General features: G+C 42.4%; 4 protein-coding genes and 1 non-coding gene across 5 annotated transcripts; 3 read left to right on the top strand and 2 right to left on the bottom strand.

Annotated features, from left to right (window-relative positions):
- The first annotated feature begins 2383 nt into the window (after positions 1 to 2383).
- On the top strand, positions 2384 to 3794 carry LOC115677318 (E3 ubiquitin-protein ligase RING1-like). Its single transcript, XM_030600459.2, has one exon. It carries the CDS (start codon positions 2622 to 2624, stop codon positions 3579 to 3581), a length of 960 nt encoding a protein of 319 aa, XP_030456319.1. The 5' UTR covers positions 2384 to 2621; the 3' UTR covers positions 3582 to 3794.
- Positions 3795 to 6467: 2673 nt separating this feature from the next.
- Positions 6468 to 9126, top strand: LOC115675613 (uncharacterized). Its single transcript, XM_030598344.2, has 3 exons — positions 6468 to 6786; positions 7348 to 7513; positions 8668 to 9126. The coding sequence occupies exons 1-3, from the start codon at positions 6483 to 6485 to the stop codon at positions 8921 to 8923; spliced, it is 726 nt and encodes a 241-aa protein (XP_030454204.2). The 5' UTR covers positions 6468 to 6482; the 3' UTR covers positions 8924 to 9126.
- Positions 9127 to 9340: 214 nt separating this feature from the next.
- Positions 9341 to 9412, bottom strand: TRNAT-UGU (transfer RNA threonine (anticodon UGU)). The gene has a single exon. It is a non-coding gene; the product is annotated as a tRNA-Thr (tRNA).
- Positions 9413 to 9522: 110 nt separating this feature from the next.
- LOC115675622 (prefoldin subunit 5) lies at positions 9523 to 12094 on the top strand. The gene is made up of 3 exons (XM_030598354.2): positions 9523 to 9857; positions 10009 to 10086; positions 11742 to 12094. The coding sequence occupies exons 1-3, from the start codon at positions 9558 to 9560 to the stop codon at positions 11823 to 11825; spliced, it is 462 nt and encodes a 153-aa protein (XP_030454214.1). The 5' UTR covers positions 9523 to 9557; the 3' UTR covers positions 11826 to 12094.
- A 651-nt stretch (positions 12095 to 12745) lies between these two features.
- LOC115675606 (probable RNA helicase SDE3) lies at positions 12746 to 17208 on the bottom strand. The gene is made up of 3 exons (XM_030598331.2): positions 16318 to 17208; positions 14537 to 14749; positions 12746 to 14005 (listed from the first exon to the last, which is right to left on the bottom strand). The coding sequence occupies exons 1-3, from the start codon at positions 16972 to 16974 to the stop codon at positions 13076 to 13078; spliced, it is 1800 nt and encodes a 599-aa protein (XP_030454191.1). The 5' UTR covers positions 16975 to 17208; the 3' UTR covers positions 12746 to 13075.
- Positions 17209 to 20175: the final 2967 nt, after the last annotated feature.

The raw sequence follows: 20175 nt of genomic DNA, 5'->3' as shown, positions 1-20175 counted from the left end.
ATTTTTCCGAAAATTTTTTATCAAATTTTTTTAATTTTTTCAATTTCGGAATTTTGCAAATATTTAAGGGTTTTCTGAGTTTTTCTGATTTTTATGGATTTTCTGAGAATTTTTCTGATTTATATGAATTTTGGGAATTTTTTAATTTTCTAATTTTTTATGGGATTTTTCTGAAATTTTTCTAATTTTTATGAATTTTCGGAATTTTTTTAATTTATTCTAAGCCATTATGTGAATTTTTTATTTTTGTTTTTTTTGGGGAAAATTTTATTAAAACTTTTTACTTTCCCGAAATTTGTCTCTTTTTATTTTCCAGAAAGCTTTTTATGAATTTTTTTAATTTTTTTCAATTTCGGAATTTTGCAAATTTTTATGGGTTTTCTGAGTTTTTCTGATTTTTATGGATTTTCTGAGAATTTTTCTGATTTTTATGAATTTTTGGAATTTTTTAATTTTTTATAGTTTAATTAATTTTTTTATTATTTCCGCCGAGAATGGACCAGACCGGTGCTTTGAGACGGTTTGCAGACGACAGAGGATGGAGGAGGAGCGGAGGTCGCGGCTTGAGGACCGGACCTTTCTATTTCTAGGAACAAAGAAGTAGATTTTTCTACTTCTTATTTCTGCTCCAAATCTATTTCTTGGCCACTTTTTTATTCTAGGAAATAGAAAAATAAAATGCGTTACCAAACGGATTTCTGTTCTTTTTTTGTTCCAGGGAAAGAAGAATAGAAAAATAGAGAAACAGAAGCGTTACCAAACGCACCCTTATGTGTTTACCAGCACTGTTTCAGCATCCCTCTTGGAGTTCCGTTGCTTCAACTCTCCGTCCGCCAATGCCATCTACTAGGTCACTCTGGCCCCTCACTCCCCTGTCGCTAATTCACCTTCTCCGGCGATCCCTACGCACTCAGCAAATCTCTAGAGCCATTCTCACACGTTCTTAGCCAAAGCCGCGCCTTGCTCGCATCACTGCCGCGCCCGCAAGTTTCCGGAGCCGTCCCCGCCCCGTATTTCAAGTCGCAGCCCAACTTTTCTGGCGAGTTCGGTTGGGCCCAACGGCTCATTGAATTTTCCTTCATCGTGATTGTTGTTCTTTAGGCTTTTGATGACATTTCCACTTGCACATCCGGTCACTGCTCAGGCCACCGCCCTTACGCCTAGACCGTCGCCGTAGCTTCTTCCCAACTAGGGACTGGAGTTCAGTTCTCGAGTGGTTCCATAGAACCTAATGGACGATTCCCGATCCCCAAGTAGTGGAATCGGTCCTTCGTATGGGGTTCTCGTTTCTAAGGTGGGAACCTCTAGTTTACGCGATCTGGTCTTCTAAATTTTTTTCTGAATTTGTGTAATTTCATCCTCTAAGACTCTATTTATTTTGCGAAAAATGAATTATATGGAATAATGATTTTTCGTATCGCTTACGAAATGAATAAATGAAAAATATTTTCATTGTTCACGAAAATATTTAAACATAAATTATTGTTGATATGAAAAATTTTCTATTAATTATTTATTTCAAACGATACAAGCGATCATTATTAGGAATGTAATATATTTTCCAAATCGTTCATTTTTCTACGAAACAAACGGAGCCTTATTTTATTTTGTGAATCAAGTAGTCAGACTTTTTTCAATTTGTTGCGAACAAATATTTCGATTAACCACTCTACTTAAACCGTCGAGTAAATTTGACACGACATTACTTACGTGGTAAAAAATGACAAGCGATGTTAGTTCGGCATCAAACGAGCGGAAAACAAAATTGGAAAAATGAGAAGAAAGAAATCCTAATTTGATTGTAAGGTGGATAAACAAAGCACTTAGATTGCATTATTTAAGAAAGTTAGAAGATTTGATTTCTCCAAATAAAACTTAGAGGACCAAAGTCGAACAAATCCACATACAACTTGATTGCATAAAATAAAAGTTGAAGGAACAAAATGCATAAAAGCTTTGAGGGTTAATATCACGAAAAATCCCAAATCGATATACTCATGATAAATTTATTTAAAATTAATTTTTTGATTACAAAAAATTCCAAAGTGGTACACCTGTGACAATTTTACCCTCCGTTGGCTTACGTTAAATTTTGCCATCAAATTTCTTAGTAGGATGATATGTGATAGTTGACGGGTGTACCAGTTTGGGATTTTACTCTTCATTTGTCATAGGTGTATCGGTTTATAATTTTTCGTAGTATTAATCTAATTTAACGGGGATATATTTATCACAAATATATCAATTCAAAAATTTTAATTATAAATATATAAATTTGAATTTTTCGTGGTATTAACCCGAGCTTCGAAACTCTATGCAACGGGGCAGCTAAAGGGAAAAAAAAGTCCATACCAAACGTGTATAAACAGTTTTTAATCTCGTTGACGAAGTCAATCGATTGACTTTCGTATTATTTTTCTTCCTTTCTTCTTCTTCACTGCCCCAAGCGACCCTCGAATCGGCGAACTCGCCTCGCCGGAGCGTCCAGAAGACTCCATCGCCGCTGCACGAACTCCGGTCAAAGCACGGCTCTCCGCGGGATTCGATATGCGCGTACGAGATCCGAGCGCGGATTTCTCCTCGCTCGCTCGGAATTGAGGAACCCATTTCCCGGCGCAGCCATGTCGTTCACTTCCCGTGGCGATTTCGCCGCCCCCGGCGGGGATCCCGGACGGAAATGGTTCTTCTGCCACCGGTGCAGCGAGACCGTCGCCATCGCCGTCTCCCCCTCCGCCGAGCCCCTCTGCCCTCGCTGCCACGAAGGCTTCCTCGAGGAGTGCGAAAACCCTAGCCCACCCCGGAGCCGGAGCCCTCCTTTCTTCCCCGATCCTTTCTCCTCCTTCCTCCCTCTGCTGTTCCCAACCTCCGCCGCCACTCACACCACCGCCACGGCGGCCCCCGCCGCCACCTTCGACCTCCAGAACCCCGGCCTCTTCTCGATCCCCTCGTCCTCCCCTTCCGGTGGATCCGAAAATCTGTTCGACCCGTTCGCCTTCTTGATGAACCACCTCCAGGATCTGCAGTCCAGCGGAGCGCAAATTCAGTTCGTGGTCGAGAATAGTCCCTCGGAGGGCCGCGGAGGCGGCGGGTTTCGACTTCCGGCCAATATTGACGACTACTTCATGGGCCCGGGTTTGGAGCAGCTCATCCAGCAGCTGGCGGAGAACGACCCGAACCGCCATGGGACTCCGCCCGCATCAAAGTCGGCGGTTGAGAACCTCCCGACCATCAAAGTCACGGAGGAGCTGCAGAATTCCGAGATGAACCAGTGCGCAGTCTGCCAGGACGATTTTGAGAAGGATATGGAGGTCAAGCAAATGCCTTGCAAGCATATCTATCATGCGGATTGCCTCCTGCCGTGGCTCGAGTTGCATAACTCTTGCCCTGTTTGCCGGCACGAATTGCCGACCGACGATCCTAATTACGAGAACCGGAGAGACGCGGCCCAGGGGAACGCGCAAGGAGGCAGCAGCGGCACCAGCAGTGGAAGAGGGGAGAACAGGTCATTTCAGAGGAGTTTTAGCATAACGTTGCCTTTCAGGGGTAACGACGGATCGAACTCGGGTTCAGGTGGTGAGTGATGTGAAATGTGGGAGGCTTCAGGTGAATTGTTTGAGGAAGATTGTAATTGAAAGATTGTTAATGCTCTGTCTTTCTTCTTGCTATACATATACTGTTGGATTTTTTTCTCTTACTTACTTTGGTGGTTTGTTCGTACACTTGCTTATGTACTTCTTTTATAAGGTACATATCTCTGTAATTTTTGCTTTGATTGGTCTCTGGTGTTCTTCTAACCTGTAGCGATCACTTCTTGATGAGTTTTTGATCATTGATACTGAGTATCTCCTTTTGTTGGTTCTATGAGTGACCTCTTTGTTAGCTCAAAGATGCTGTTATTTGCTGAAATGAATCATCAATGCATTTATCTGGTTACTCTGTTTACCATTTGTTTTTCTTAGTTTATCTTGCCGTCTGACAAAATTCCTCCGCCACATCAGATGCTCTCTCAAGACGCTAGATGAGTTATTGAAGATATTGGTAGAGCAGTGGCTCCTTGCTATCTGATTGGAGATGGTTCATATACTGCATGATATAGGTTAAAGCACATCCATTAGATCATACAAGCAGCTTCTTGCAAGAGGAGCCAAAAAGAAAAAATCTTGATAAGGTAATAGCTGTTAAATGAGGGGCTTCTCAGCTTGATCGGAAAAGATTTCATGGTTGAATAAAAAAAGGCTAGGTTGCAAATTCCTATTGCCAGTAATTGGATTATCCTTTAAGTGAAAACTGCATAGAATGGATCATTTATCACATTAAAGGTTGTAGATCCTTCATAAATTCATAGATATGTCTGTCTTTCCTTTTGTCCATGATTTTCCGGGTTCCTGCTCATGTGCCATTTTGTTTGGGACTGTCAAGTGGTTTGTCCAACTATTACGAACTGATTGGCTAGTTAAATCTTATTCCTGGGCTCTTTTAAAGGTTAGCAGTAAAGATATCCCATCTTACCAATGAAGCAGTTATTGAGGCAATTTATTTGCTGATCCCGTCAGGCGGTTGAGAGTTGGGATCATGACGTGGATAGATATGTCTTGACATTGTTGAAATATTTCTTTATTTCGGGTGACTACAGGACTGGTGGCTTTCTCAATCCCTCGATCATTTCTAGTCTTTCTTTTTCTTTTATTTTCTCATTTTTTGCGGGGGACTCAGTACTTTCTTAGGAATTGAAGAGATGTGCCTCGAATTGGAAGGACAGTGGCTGAATATTCTTCTGGATATTAGTTTAGTTTCTTTCTGTTGGGCCAGCTTATGATGGTACTTTGAGCATCCTTATCATCACCATACTACCATCATGTGAAAATGTAAAAAGTAGTCCATTGCGGGAGTCTCTTTGTTGAAAAATGATGTGCATATTTGTTCTTTGGCATGGAACAATTCCTTCACACGCAAACTGTTAGTTTGTTGCTTGTTCTGACACTTCAAAATATTGGGTCCGTAGGATGTCTGTTGTGCAAAAGGTGGGTGTAGTAATTTTTTGATCTCTTTCGTATCCAATAACAGGCTGGTGAGAGATATCTTTCTTTTAAGGTGGCTATATCTCTAAGTTACTGTTTCTTGCGTCTCTATGCATTTCGATTTTGTGATAGGTCTAGACTTGAATTTACATTACTATGGGAAAAATATTGTGTCATTCTCTACGTCGTGGGATAGGAGTAGACTTTATGTTATTCGTCTGCTATGTTGTAAATGGTTCAGCTGTTTGGTAGTTGGCATCCTGTTAGGTGTCGAGCAAAAAGGTGCCATTTCAGTTCAGCGTGTTTACAAGCTGTGTTCTCTAATGTTAGTCTCTCTACCTTGGCATTTCTGCTCTCACTAAACTGTGAGCTACCATTCGCTTTTGTTTCAAGTATGAAACTGATAGTTATTACCCAAAGAGAATGTATATAGAGCCAGACGAGTAATACATGATTGTGAGAGTTATTTTGTTTGATTCTGGAAGTTGAGGAAATTGATCTGGTCTCAGGATTGGTCATATATCAGAGATGCTCGATAAGTTTACTGCTCTGGTGAGGTTTGGCTGTAGTTATGTTGTGGGATTCTCCTTTAGTTGTGAGTGAATTTATCTGATGCCATGTATCGAAAACAATTGTGGGGGTTGAATCCTTTTTCTGGGTTTTGCATACCGATTTGTCGCGAGGCAACATACCCGGATCGTGTTTAGCAGAAGCAATTGTTTTGCAGTGTGAGATTAAATCCGAAATTTCTCGGTCTGAAGGGCATGTCGCATGCCGCGTATGGATTTGAGGAGCCACTATTTTGATGTCGATCCGGATGATCTGACCTGATTTGTTTGCGAAAAATATGATGGGATGCATGCTCCAAGACTTGGGAGGATCAAGTGTCATGAAAATCCTAGGATGAGAGCCTCCTTCTGGCATCCCTTTTTTCTGATAATTTCAAAATGACTTTTATTGGGGACTCGACTCGACATTCTTAAATTTGTTGAACTATGCTATTGTCGCGAATAGGCGGGAGGGAGCCGTGCCGGGTGCATCAGATACTAATAAATAAAATCAAGCATTCGATTCGAATGGTATCTACAGACATTTTTACGCTTAGAATGACATGTAAAAAGTAAACGAGATTTGATATTTGCGCATCGATCAAACCTTCATAGCCGCTCGCCTTTTCACTGTAATTTTCGAAAATGCAGGCAGAAGGGGGAAAGAAGGAAAAAGGAGGATCTTGTATGTTTGCACTTTTTCAAAAGCATTTATGCCGAGCACCTTCCCACATTTTCCAATCACACGAGACAGATATTTCACGTGCGGACACACGGCTTTCAAGAGTGGATACATGGCGCGAGAGTGTTAAGATAGTGTAACCGATCAATCACAATCGCTCGCATTTTATGAATTTTCAATTTACTTGCCGCCCATGTGGTATATGCACCTTCCATTGATCGATTGCACATAAAGATGATCAATGCTCGAGATCTAAATGGAAGGGCTTGGTGGGCAAAGGCTTCATACGAGAAAGCTCGGCCCGCCCAATTTTCTGGTCCGGCCCTGGCCCGCCCGACAATCACCTCCGATTACATCGTATGTGTCACGACACTTTGCGGTCGGGCAAAATACCTTCTCCGTTCGTGCGCGGAGACACAGCTCTCACTGGTCCCCGCGCAACGCGAAACGGAGAGCGCTTCGAAGAAGGCGGAAAGAGAGATGGAAGGAGGTGGCAAGAGAGACGCGGGCGAGTCCCCCACCAATTCGCAGCAGACCAGTAATTCCTTCTCCCCCCGAAACCCTCGAACCCTCTCTTCCCTGCACGGCACTGCATAGACAAAGCACATCGCATGGCATGCTCGATTTTATTTGCGGGTTCACCTTGAATGTTTTTGGGGGATTTGCAAGAAAGTAGCTCCGTTCTTGCAGGTTGTTTTGGTGGGTGAGGTCTTGATTGATCGAGATTCGCGGGTGCTGATGCATCGTGGGTTCACTTGATCAGCGCTATACTCCGCCCCTTCTTCCTTCAATAATGGTCGTGGCTATGTTGTCTTGCTTTACATGGGTCTTCTTCGTCATCGGCTTAGGCTTATCTTTGTGCATTTGTCCGCTAGTTTTCTGTATTCGATGCTTTACACGGCTCAGAGTGCACTGGACTTGATGATCATGTGTTTGATGGTTGTGTTTGGGCTACTGTTGATGTTCAAAAAACATTTTCAGGGAGGGTGACAGGATTTTCATTTCGCGTGGTGTGGCGTTTGTTTGTACTTCCTTTACAATTAAAGTTGATGGTGTACTCTAACCAGGATTTTTCTCTTCTGTCTCTCGATTTTTACAGTTTCTGATGACGATGAAATAGACTACTCAGTCAAACCCGAGTTTTATGATCCGGATCTAGACGATAAAGATGAGCTATGGATCGAGAAGAAGCGTAAAGGGCGTGCGACCGACGCTGTGCTGAGCTGCCCTGCTTGTTTCACTACACTCTGCCTGGAGTGTCAAAGGTTCGTTAGGATTGCAATGTCTATACAACTCGAGGAATGTATGAATGTTACGTGAATGAATATGTGGCATGAAGTATGTGCATGCGCACGCGTGCACTCACTCGGGTAAATCCACACAAAAGTATTTACACTTACACAGATATTGGCTTATGGTTTTGGAGGTTGCTTTCCCACTTGATCCTTCCCTTCCTGTCTCTCTAGCTCTTTGGGAATTTTTCCTCCCAAAGGGGCAAGAGAAAGTTGGGGATTTCATTTGTACTCGTAAGTTAAGGAATCAATCCTGGCGGGTTTATAATGGTATTCTTTCGCAAACAGGCATGTTAAGTTGTGATGGTTTTAGGCAGTCATGGCAAATATTCATAGGTCACATGTTGCATTTTCGGCAACAATCTCGGGCGACTTTTAGGAGCGTCTAAACTCTTATCAGGTTCAACTCCTTTATTACATGGTTTCGAGAGGAAATAAAGGTATCGACCTTTGCTGTCTCTCTTCTCCATTATGAAAAAGAAAAGTTCAATAATCAATAGTCTCACTGGGAACATCTGCTCCAAACTATCTACTTTTCCCTGAGAAAGAGGTAGCTCATATAAACGAGTCTTTAGCCTGAGGGTTCATGTGGAATGCCTACTCATGTTTGGTGAAGCTTTGGTTGTGTTTAGGTTTCCTCAGAACGGTAAAACTCGCAGACCGGTAGCACTGCTTTACTTTATGCCTGCAACTTGCCTATTCTTCATTTCTGCGACTTTGGGACAAAAAAACTAGCAAATTCTCCTGAAGACTCATAGACAGTGTAGCACAATGCGGGAGTAACCTCTCATGGGAGATGTTTTTATACTTAACTCACTGTTTTTTTTGAGCCACTGTAGAGTTGATGCTGTTTGCCATGTTGCGTTTTTCTGATAGAAAATTGTCTTCCGTAATACTCTTTCATCAAGAGTATCTTATAAATTCACCATTTATAACATTTTATTTCCCTTTCTGATACTTGCCGTGATTTAAGTGATTGTTTAATGATGTAAACTCAATTATCTGAAATCTAGTTAATGCTTGATGCACGTGGAACATGATCTAATGTTTGAGAGTCTTCCGTTTTCTCGCACTGATGGTTAATGCGGGTTTGGAATTGAAACTGAACTCATTCTGGTTTTTTGTAGGCATGAAAAGTATGTCACCCAATACAGAGCAATCTTCGTCATGAATTGCGAGGTTACGAAAGAGAAGGCTCACCCGCCAAGCAATGCGCACCCAAAAAGCCAAAAAAGAGGGAGAGCATCTGCTACACCCGATGCTCACCCTGCCGGCGGAGAAACCCTCAAGCACGTCTGCTGTTCCATCTGCTCTACGGAGGTCGGTGTAATGGATGAAGAGGAGATTTATCACTTCTACAACGTGCTTCCCAGCGAGTCCTGACTAGCTTGAGTTCCATCCCATCTTCTAATGCTGCCTTGGTGTACTCTTTTGAAAGTTCAAGGTCTTTGAGCTTGCTGTAATGTCAAAGTGTTTCTATAGAAAAAGTTCTATTCTAGGGGCAGATGCTTTTGGAGCTGTACTTCTGTAAGCTGGGGGAGCCAGCCTTTGTATTTCAATTGCAATCTAATCTATCAAATTTCATCCGTGCCGACGACGACAACTCTGTGATCAAATGCTTAATTCGGATGTGCAAAAAAAAAAATCCTTGCAAGAGATAGTAAAATGAAAAGGAAAACTGTTTTGCAAAAAGAAAAAAAAATACACGCATACATACACAGAGAAAACGGTAAAGAGTAATGATATCAAAGTAGAAGAGAAAAGAAAAGAGTGAAATTAGGTGAGAAAAGGGAAAGAGATTGCCCCCATGCAGGATCGAACTACAGACCTTCAGTTTACAAGACTGACGCTCTACCACTGAGCTATAGGGGCTCGTTTCGTTCCATCTACTATGATAATTTTATAATTATTATTTCAACAAAGTAGGAAACATAGAGATTCATCTACTAGCAGAGGGTCGAGACTAGGACACAGAGAGAAGAAGCAGAAGGAGAAGGAGGCACAGAGAGAAGAGAAGATGATGGCGGCGGCGGCGAAGGGAGGAGTGGCGATGGAGTTGGAGAAGATGAGCGTGGAGCAGGTGAAGGCGATCAAGGAGCAGACGGATCTGGAGGTGAACCTCCTCCAGGACAGCCTCAACAACATCCGCTCCGCCACCTCCCGCCTCGAGTCCGCCTCCTCCGCCCTCCACGACCTCTCCCTCCGCCCCCAGGGACACCCCATGCTCGTCCCCCTCACCGCCTCCCTCTACGTCCCCGGCACCCTCGACGACTCCGACAAGGTCCTCGTCGACGTCGGCACCGGCTACTTCATCGAGGTCCCCCTCCCCCCCGGCCCAAATTTTCTTTTTTTCTTTTTATTTTTTTCGTCCTCGCTTTTTTCTTTTTTATGGTGATGTTGGTTGGGTTTCGATTGGTTTGTGTTTTGGTTTTGACTTTGTTCTTGTGTTCTGCGCGTGTGTGGATTAGAAAACGATGGCCGAAGGCAAGGATTACTGCGAGCGCAAGATCAATCTGCTCAAGTCTAATTTCGATCAGCTCATCGAGGTGCGCATCTCCTGCTCTTGCCATTTATTTGAAGCATTCTGTGCGATGGATGAGTCAATGAATTATGCGTAGATATCGTGCAAGTTGGGTGATATGAGCTGCCCTGTGATTGCTTCCTTCTTCTGTGGCGTTGTCATTGTCATGTTGGTATGTTATGCTGGAAGCCTTCTCGAAGGGAACCCTAAAGTGCTATGCGTATGGTTGTTGGGCTTGGAAAATGTGTATTTTTGCTGTGGAACTAGGCTTTGTATTGTCCTTTGCAAGTTATAGAGTAGTGAGCGGAAAGCACCCGGGATTTGTTCTTCACCGCCGCAAATGCAAATGTTTGCTCTTTTGCTAAGTACTTTGAAAATGGAGTCGCTTGATTTACTAACAACATCAAATGATCGATGTGGTGGACTTTTCCTCGTAAAATAAAGGGGATCAATGTAGAGCAGTGGAGCACTGGGCACTTAATTCTCTAAATAGAAAAGGGTCGGATGGTATTTCGCAATTGACATCAATTATGATGGGAAAAAGAGCAAGTTTTAGGTGCTTGATACAGTAGAGTAGATAATCCTTCCCCTTTTCCCACTAGTCCTTTCACTTGTTTGAGCTGAAACTTCAGCAAAGATCTGGTGCTTAACGATTTGTCAGGGGACATTTATGCCGGTTATCTGCTTATTAAGAACTTCTCTTTTTGGTTTCTAAATTGAATACCACAGAAGATACAATGTGTAAGTTGGAAGGATCCAGAAACAAAGTTTTCATACAATATAAAAGTAAATACTTAGATTAGACAATTAAAGACTAGTCTGACAACAAGAAAACATTATAAACATGACACAGATGGGGCAAATTTTTGCTGACGTTAATCACTTCGCTTGAAATTCACACAGTTAGAATAAGTGAACACTTGAAGTTTACTTCTAACTTATTTTTACCTCGATAGTGCGGTATGTTTTCCTCCGTGAGGAGCAGAAAATACTAGTTGTTTCACACTAAAATCATCACATCGCTGAAATAAAAAGAATGAGGAAGCAAGTTGAGGTTAAGAACAAAAATAGAATATATGTGATAAGTGTGAAGACTAGTTTTATTACCTATGACAATTGTCTACTATGAAAAACATAAAATTGTAGATATGTAATATGAGTGTGTCAATGCATGAGGACCACTGTTTAGCATGTATTGCAATTTATCAGCAACTACAGTGATGGTTTTTTCTTTTACCTTTTCTTTTTCTGTTTGGGATCTTGATCCTGGCAACTACTTTTGCATACTTTGAGGACCTATCTATTCTGTCAGCTCTTGCCCATTTTGCTTGGCTGAATGCTTTTGGTGAGAGAGAACAATAACGAGCTCAGAACAGCTGTGTCGCGTGTCCTATGGGAAGGGGGGAAAATATCAGCTCTATAGCAAAGGTCATCCTGTTTGTACTTTCATGTGTGTTCTGTCTACATGTACACGTATGTCCTATGCTTTTATACACATAAATGCCTTGCAGGAGCCTCCTGTGCCAAAATTGCAAGGGAACAATGGTTTATTTAATCAGTGCGAATGATGCTTTTTATTGTATCTGCTTGATGGAATACTTGTCAATTGGTTTCATTCATTTATGTACTTTCTCTGTTGAGCATTTTTTGACTGTTTCGTTGCATAAAATGACATCACAGGTGGCATCAAAAAAGAAAAGCATAGCAGATGAAGCTGGGGCAATCTTGCAGGCAAAACTAAAGCAATTATCTCCGACAAGTTAGACACGATTGGCAACATTTCATTTATGCAGATCAGCGAATCCGAATTTTGCTGCGGGAAAACTGCTTCTCAGACAATGTAGCATGCATCTGGTAATGCTAGTCATGGTGTATGTGGTCAAAGGTGATTCCCTTTCCTAATCCAAAAGTTTTAGTGCATAGGGACTGCGATTGAACTCATTCAAGGTAAAAGAAAAGGTTGAAGCAGAGGACTTAATGTGGATATAGCTGTTAATGTTTATATGGCTCACGCTGCGTCTGAATTTGTTTAATTTTTTTGGGGTCTTTTAGCATTTTCTGGTTATTATCCCTGTTGTTTAGATCTCCAATTCAGTACGGGAGTGTCGGAGCTGATACTGGTAACCTATCTCAAGATGAGTGATAGAGGAACAGAAAGGGGCCGTTGATTTAAATTTTCTTAACGTTGCCGTATCAACTCTCAGTACTAAAAACGTTGATCATGATCCTAAAGTCTCATCAAAGATGGTTTTGAAAGCGTTCTTCGCCATGTAGTCTGAAGTACTTCGACTTACCCGGGACAAATCTTTTTGAAGTTCTGAACTCTCCCGCATCGAGGATCTTCTGGTTGTGCTACCCTCGTGCTATGGTCGCTTGTGTTGGTTCAGTTGTGGAGTGTCGACGAGAGTGTTGATAAATGAGTTGGTAATGTTTCAGGATTCAAAAGGATCAATATTGACATCAACAGACAAAACACGTATTCGTATCTCGGGGTATTAAGATTAAACTCTTAACGAGATATAAGGGTGAGCTGATTTTTTCTAGCGACGCCCATTTTATTTATAAAGTATTCAAACTGACGAAAGCTTCGATTTGGAAACGCTAGGATACCTTGGATTGCTTCTCGAACATCAGCTTTTAATGACTTGAAATCTCACCAACTTCTGCACTCGAGGGCCTGCCAAAACACCTAAACAGAACAGGATATCGTATAGATATGCTCCCATTATCTTGACTGGTTACTTTACATGAAACTCAAACTTACGATCGGAGAAGCTGCGAAATATAAGTGAGAGGGACTTGACAAGTTAACTACAAGCAACAGACTTGCCCAATCTAGTGAGGACGAGTTATCCACATATAGATAAATACACGATTTTGATGGTTTGTTCATGCAACTCAAACACGGAGAGGGAGTGCACAGAGCACATCAGTGGCATTCTGAAGTCGGTAGCACTTGCCTGTAAAGCAACTGACACTCAATAGGAGGCCACGCTAAGTTCATCTGATTGTGGCTATGCGGTCAGTCGGGCGATGAATGCAGGGTCGAGGTTCTTGTACGGTGTAAATTCTTTGAGCCTCTCAAAGTATGATATCCGGAGACCATTCCCCCGAGCAATTGGGGATCGCACCCACCCTGAGCGATTTCCTTGCGCACCGGTGACTATGACAGTAGTATCCTTGTTGGCCAAATTAGCTAGCACAATCATTGCCTCTGGCTCGGAAGTGGACGATGCATCGACGAGGAAAATATGACTAAAGTGTCCTGCCTTGATGCCTTCATTTTGTAGCCTGAAGCTACTCACAAAAGTCGAGAATATTACCTTGAATCGTTGGAGTTCCTCGAGTTGAGGGCATGTGAAACACTCGCTTTCCTCTTTATAAAGACACGAAGTGAGAATGTCACCAGGCACGACATGTATCTCACGGAATGCAGCATTGGCTCGAAATATTTCAGAATCTGGGATTTCCTTCTTCAAGTTTCTCAACAGAACATCGCACGTTTTGTTTATAGGTGCAGCCACAAGAATCCGAGGATCTTTAGAGCGTTGGTATAATTGCGACACAGCTTCGCTAACCACTACGCCGGTCCTTGACAGGTGTAGACCGTTTGTACAGAGAGGACCCTCCATGAGAAACGGTGCTGAACCTTTGAGAGTTAGAATCTGATGGATTGCAGATCTTTGCTCCGAGTTAAGCCCATCATTTGAAAAAAAGAGAGATGGCAAGGCAAACAAATCACGTCCTGATGGACACGCTGGGAAAAGGAAGTTGCGGAATGAAGGATCGGTGGCAGCTTCGACTGCTTGATGAGCTCTCTTCAAGCAAACTCTATTGAAAGAAAAGCTGATGTTGTATCTGCTGCTTGAATGATGCTGGGAGTGAAAATCATCTCCAAACTCTGCTAAGACGATGGAACTCTTCTCCACTCGATATACAAAACCCTGCTTTACGATAAAGATGATTAATAATGGGAAGGAGTGCAAATGACACTCAACTAAACCTTTGATGCATCAAAAGAAGGTAATTAACTGAGATCGCTGCAAGACTCTGCAAAATACGGAATAGCAATTCAAAATATAAAGTAATCGGAATTTTGTCAAATTGAAGAAAGAACAATTTTTAAGAGAGGCATGCATCTGCGAAGATAGTAGGGTAGACATTTGTAGGCCTTCATGGAAGCTGCCACACTTCACACTGAAACAAGATTCCTGGCAAACATAATATAATCAACTGGTCCCAACGTGAAGACCGCTGTATTTTTCAGTGCTCAACTATCAGAAAGATTTCACCGACGATCGAACAATTGGAGCCACCATATGGCCGTTCAATTATCATCAAAAGTAGATCATTGAAGAAAAAGCAGATGCAAAAGCACAATCAGCAAGCAGATGGGAGATGAAATATGACATTTTTAAACGAAGCACAATACGAACATCTTAATTTAATCTTAAATGTACTTGAAAAGGACAAACCTGAAATTGTGTCTCTCGCTTGTCCAGGGGCTTTGCAAAAACAAAATCCCTGGATAGAAGGAAGGGTCGACGCTCAGGTATAGAATCCATCTTGAATTTGACAAAAGTTACACAAACTTTCTCCCTGGAGAAATCATGGTCCCCTATGTTCTTGTCAATAGTCAATTGATGCAGCTCCAAAGTGACATCCTTCAGAATGAAATCAGTCCATTTCTGATTCAAATACATGAATTATTGTTAGACCATCATAAAAACAAATCTTGAATTATTCACTGGGGGACACCTACGTCTACTCAAAGTGTTATAGTCACATTAAAATAAATCAATCTTCAATACATGATGCTTCACAGCGGTAAAAGTACCTCGAATTCCTACTTCATTGGAGACTGTTGCATTTATAACCAAAGTTCCATCTTAAAAGCAGGTCATTTCATTGTTGCAGAAAATAGCAAGCATGGTGAAATGGGGCATGAGTGCTTGACAACTCTGTCATTATCCTTCAGCAAGTTGGTTCTATCAACCTCGAAGTTTGAATATGTAAGTGACATGATCACAAAAACAACAGCAATTAAACTTTTCATGCCTTTGCGCTAGATTTCATAGCAAATCCTCAGTAAGACCTAGATCCTCAAGCCTTGTTTGTAGTCACCTTCCGATTTAATCTTTTAGTCTTTTTATACCCCTTTTAACCTTCGCCCTCATCAGAGTCACATCTCCTCACTTGAGTGTTAAGGTCACTTTCGCACGTTTCTAGATAAGCTGAAACGAGCTTCTCTCTTAATCAGGAATGCACGATGAAGCAGACAAGTTGTCCACACTCCACCGCTAAATAGCCCAATATTGCAGATCAACAAGCTTCAACTAAAATCTCAATTCCATGGCCACGAATCAGCTGAAGATTACTTAAACTCAGAATTCAACAGAGAAACTCAGCATGCTATGTTTAAATGATAAAAACATAAGCCGATTTTCAACTCGGGAATCCGAACTAAGCATGACCAGTAATTTATGAAGGTTTCTGTTGCATAGTAAGAGCACTTAACCAAGTTACATTGATAAAAAAAATATTGCAAAATGATCCAGAATCCGTGATTCTCATAACATGTCACGGAATAGACACAGAACTGCACGAGTCAAGCTCTCATAATTTGCACATTTGAGCTTGTCAATGCCTCTTTCCGTAACAAGTTTTCCCCTTATTGCATTTTCTCTGACACATCTCTTCTCTCGCCTCTCTAGATCCATTTATTTGCAGTCGTTACCATTTGGATGATTGATTGTACAAGAGGAGCGAACACATTCTGAGCGAGCACACAAAATCTGGAAACACCATTCAGCCCAAGGCGGTAAGTAAATGCTTACACATCCTTGGGAGAATGAAGCCCATGCTTGTTTTGGGTAATATTGTGGGTGTCACTATGACTATGTTGAAATAAACTCCACCGGTTTCACAACCAACTCCATGTCAACATGGATTTGGCCAAGTCTTGCAACTCAAAATTTCTCTGTAAAATGAGGTCACGACATTGCATTGGGCTAGCAGCTATCATAATGAACCTATACGAGAACACACGATAGTTAACAATTACTGCTACCAACTTCATCCACCAAACTTGATTGCATTCTCCTTCCCAAGAGATCATAAAAGATTAGGAGGATGGAGATAAGGATTTCAATCTCTCTAACCACGCTGTTACTGTCACAAGTGACACTGACATTATTGCCCCACGTTAATTTGCGCAGAAAAATAGGAACATTAAATGGTCATTCATCGTCGTTACCTCAATGTAGAAGTCCTCCGCATATAGAAGAGCTGCAAAATAATCCCTATATGTAGATGGAGATAGTGGTTTCTGGAGAACCCCTGGCACAATGCCTCGCTTCATCAAATCTTCAATATCTTTGGGGATGTTGTAAACAGGGGAAGTATCTTTCTGAACATAAACAGTCTCCTTTTGCTGATTCGGCGAAACTGGGGAAACTGCACGTAAGACTAGCTTATATTGTCTAGCAGAACGCTCTTGCGCTTCTGGGGTATGCGAGGTTGCTTTCGATGAATAAGGAGACTGCACACGAGATGAAGACGGCTCATGGGAAGGCCGAGGCAGTTTTGCTATAATCTGATTCGTGTGAGCAGAAATTGATGGCGGTTTGGTCCCCGAAACAAATGGATCACCAGAAGTGGCGGTTGACGGCTTTGATACAGAAGGGGATGGTTTCGGAGAACCCGAAGGGACTGCTTTGAAAGGATATGTGACATGAGAAGACTGAGTTAAGCCACCAGCAGTCCTGCCCAAATTTTGCTCACTTGTTGGCCTGATCGGGTCTAAGGATTGCGAATGGTTCGTTCCTTCTGGTTCATTCCCATGACGATGGTGATCACCATCTTCTTCCTTAAAACCGAGGATGCGACGAAGCAGTTCGAAAAGAGCGCTCATTCTTTCCTCTTCTTCGAACAAACACGGTGAAAAGGTCGAACAGAGGCGAATTGGAAAGGAAACTCACGACCCCATTTCCATGATATCGATGCGTGATCAGATTCAGACGGCGAATCGGAAGAAGGGAAAGATCAAGAACGATGGACTTTACTTTCGGAGGTTGCAGAATAGAGTTGAAACCTTTCTTGGAACTTGCTCTTTCAGACAGTTAAGTGGAGAGCAGGGGAAGACCAACAGAAGCAGTTGTCTTCGCTGCAAAGCTTCCTCGGACTGACTTTTAGTGGCCCCCACTGGGTGTTGGATTCCAACGCTAACAAAGCTTTAGCTTTTGCTAGTATAAAAGTATTTGCATTACTGTTAGAATAATAGCATTATCTATCTATCTATCTATCTATCATTATATTTTATTACATTACATTATTTGTCGCACGGTATACATTTGATCGATAAGTATTGTTTTAGTGATTGGTCATTCCTCAATTTTAGTCTGCTCTTAATTTAAGAAATGGATAAAGATAAGTTATTCGCCGTCTTAATTAACGATAGAAACTCTTATAATTAATTTGAAACAAAATTAAGAAGGAAAAGATTTAATTATGTGAATAATATAAATGCTATGAGGCTACTTCAAACACAGCTTGTTAGTTTATTTTGGAACTCATCGAGTTTAAAGAAGACACGCTAATTTAATTAGAAAGAAATTAAAGAGGATTGCATATAATTTAGGTGTAGTTTATGTTGTTGGCCCTCCCCACCACCGCTCCATCGACGGTGAGGCCATCGACGAAGAGAGCGATTTGCCATGGCCACCGGCGATGGTTACGGGCATCGTCTTAGAGAGTGCCACTATAATGTCTTCCAAAGGACCAGTAATGACATCAATTCAAAAATAAATCAGGATTCATTGAATATGTAATTGAAATCAAAGAAGATATATATTTTTGTGTAAAATACTTCTAAATTATATCTATGTACGTGCAACTATGTATTTTTGCGATATTTTTTTTACTTGATATAATAACACGTCGTAATCTCTGAAAATAATTTTGCCAACATTTTACGATGTTTTATATTTAGTTATGATGGTTTGTTGTCATTACAATATGTGTAATGTAGAAGTGAAAATTTATATATTGAAATGAATGATATAGGAATAGTGAAAAAGTGATGGGTCCCGTTTTGATGATTTTCCCATGATTTTTTCATTCTTTTAATTTACTCTCATATATATATTATATATATATATATATATTTCATTTTATTGTTATCCCTGCTTTTTATTCTTTTAATTTATTGTCCTTTGCATGTTGTAAAATATTGCACGGAAAAAAATCATGGGAAAATCAGCACTATAGCTAACGCCATGCTCTTTGTACTTTCCGGTGTATTTTGTCTACATGTACATGTATGTCCTATGCTTTTATACATGGAAATGCCTTGCAGGAGCCTCATGTGGTAAAATTGCAAGGGATCAATGATTAGGTTAAGCTGCGGGAACGATGCTTCTGATTGCATTTGCTTGATGCAATTACTTATCGATTCGTTTCGTTCGTTTATGCTCTTTCTCTGCTGAGTATTCCTTTGACTGTTTTTGTGGCGTAAAATGACATGGCAGGTTGCATCAAAGAAGAAAAGCATAGCAGGTGAAGCCGGGGCAATCTTGCCGGCAAAGTTGAAGCAATCATCTCTGACAAGTTAGGCCCGATTGACAACATGTCATTCATGCATATCAGCGAATCCCGATTATGCCGGGAGAAAACTGCTCATGTCTTTGGTCAAAGGTTATCCCAGAAGTTTTAGTGCATTAGGACAGTGATTGAAGTCATTCGAGGTAAAAGAAAGGGAAAAAATCGCCAAAAACCCCAAACTTTCCCACCTGTGATACATTTACCCCGAACTTTTTTTTGTGACACCAAAAACCCCAAACTTTGTTATTTGTGACACATTTACCCCGATATACATTGTCCATGGGCATTTTCGTCTTTTTAGCTTTTTCTTTTTCTTTTTACTTTTTTTTTTCTTTCCGGCGAGGGCCCCCCTCGCCGGATCGGCGAGGGCCGCCCTCGCCGCGCGTCGAGCGAGGCTCGCCCTCGCTCGCCCGAGCAAGGGCGAGCCCCGCCCGACGCCGGCGAGGCTCGCCCTCGCCGGGCGAGCGAGGCGAGCCTCGCCGGCGCGCGAGCCTCGCCCTCGCTCGCCCGGAGCCGGGGCGAGGCTCGCCCGACGCCGGCGAGCCTCGCCCTCGCTCGTCCGGGCCGGGCGAGGCTCGCCCGACGCCGGCGAGCCTCGCCCTCGCTCGCCCGGAGCCGGGGCGAGGCTCGCCCGACGCCGGCGAGCCTCGCCCGACGCCGGCGAGCCTCGCCCTCCTCACCCTCCTCGCCCGGGCGAGGGCGAGGCTCGCCCGACGCCGGCGAGCCTCGCCCTCGCCGGGCGAGCGAGGGCGAGGCTCGCCCGGCGCCGGCGAGGCTCGCCTCGCTCGCCCAGCGAGGGCGAGCCTCGCCGGCGTCGGGCGGGCTCGCCTCGCCCGGGCGAGCGAGGGCGAGCCTCGCGACGCGGCGAGGGCCCTCGCGGAAAAAAAAAAAGTAAAAGAAAAAGAAAAAGCTAAAAGACGAAAATGCCCATGGACAATGTATATCGGGGTAAATGTGTCACAAATAACAAAGTTTGGGGTTTTTGGTGTCACAAAAAAAAGTTCGGGGTAAATGTGTCACAAGCGGGAAAGTTTGGGGTTTTTGGTGGTTTTTTCCCTAAAAGAAAAGGGCTGAAGCAGAGGCCTTAATGTGGGATATCAGCTGTTCAAATTTCCATGGCTCATTTCAACCAAAAAATATGTATCTACGGCTCGTGCTGCATCATTCTTATGGCTCATCCTGTGTCATTCTTATTTAGAAGCGGTTGATGTCCGAAAATCATTCGTGATTTTCCTTAGGATGTTTTTCTTTTGTTAATTTTTCTGGTGTCTTTTAGCATTTTTCCGGTTATCCTCCCTGTTATTTAGATCTCCAATTCAGTACGGGAGTGTTGGAGCTGATACTAGTAACTTTCTCAAGAGAGGAACAGACAGTGGCCTTTGATTTAGATCTTTTGTCCTGGTCACTCGAAATTAACACGAGACTTGATTGTATGTCGCACTATAAGTTAAAGGAGCTCCTTTGATTTGGTTCGAGCCAAGTGCCGTGCATTTGCGCCATCAGAATCATCCCG

This window comes from Syzygium oleosum, unplaced genomic scaffold, assembly GCF_021117445.2.
Source record: "Syzygium oleosum isolate NSW1041296 unplaced genomic scaffold, Sole_v2.1 Sole_v2.07, whole genome shotgun sequence".
Taxonomy (NCBI): domain Eukaryota; kingdom Viridiplantae; phylum Streptophyta; class Magnoliopsida; order Myrtales; family Myrtaceae; genus Syzygium; species Syzygium oleosum.
The sequence above is the reverse complement of the archived record's forward strand: the minus strand, read 5'-3'. Positions and strand labels throughout refer to the sequence as shown.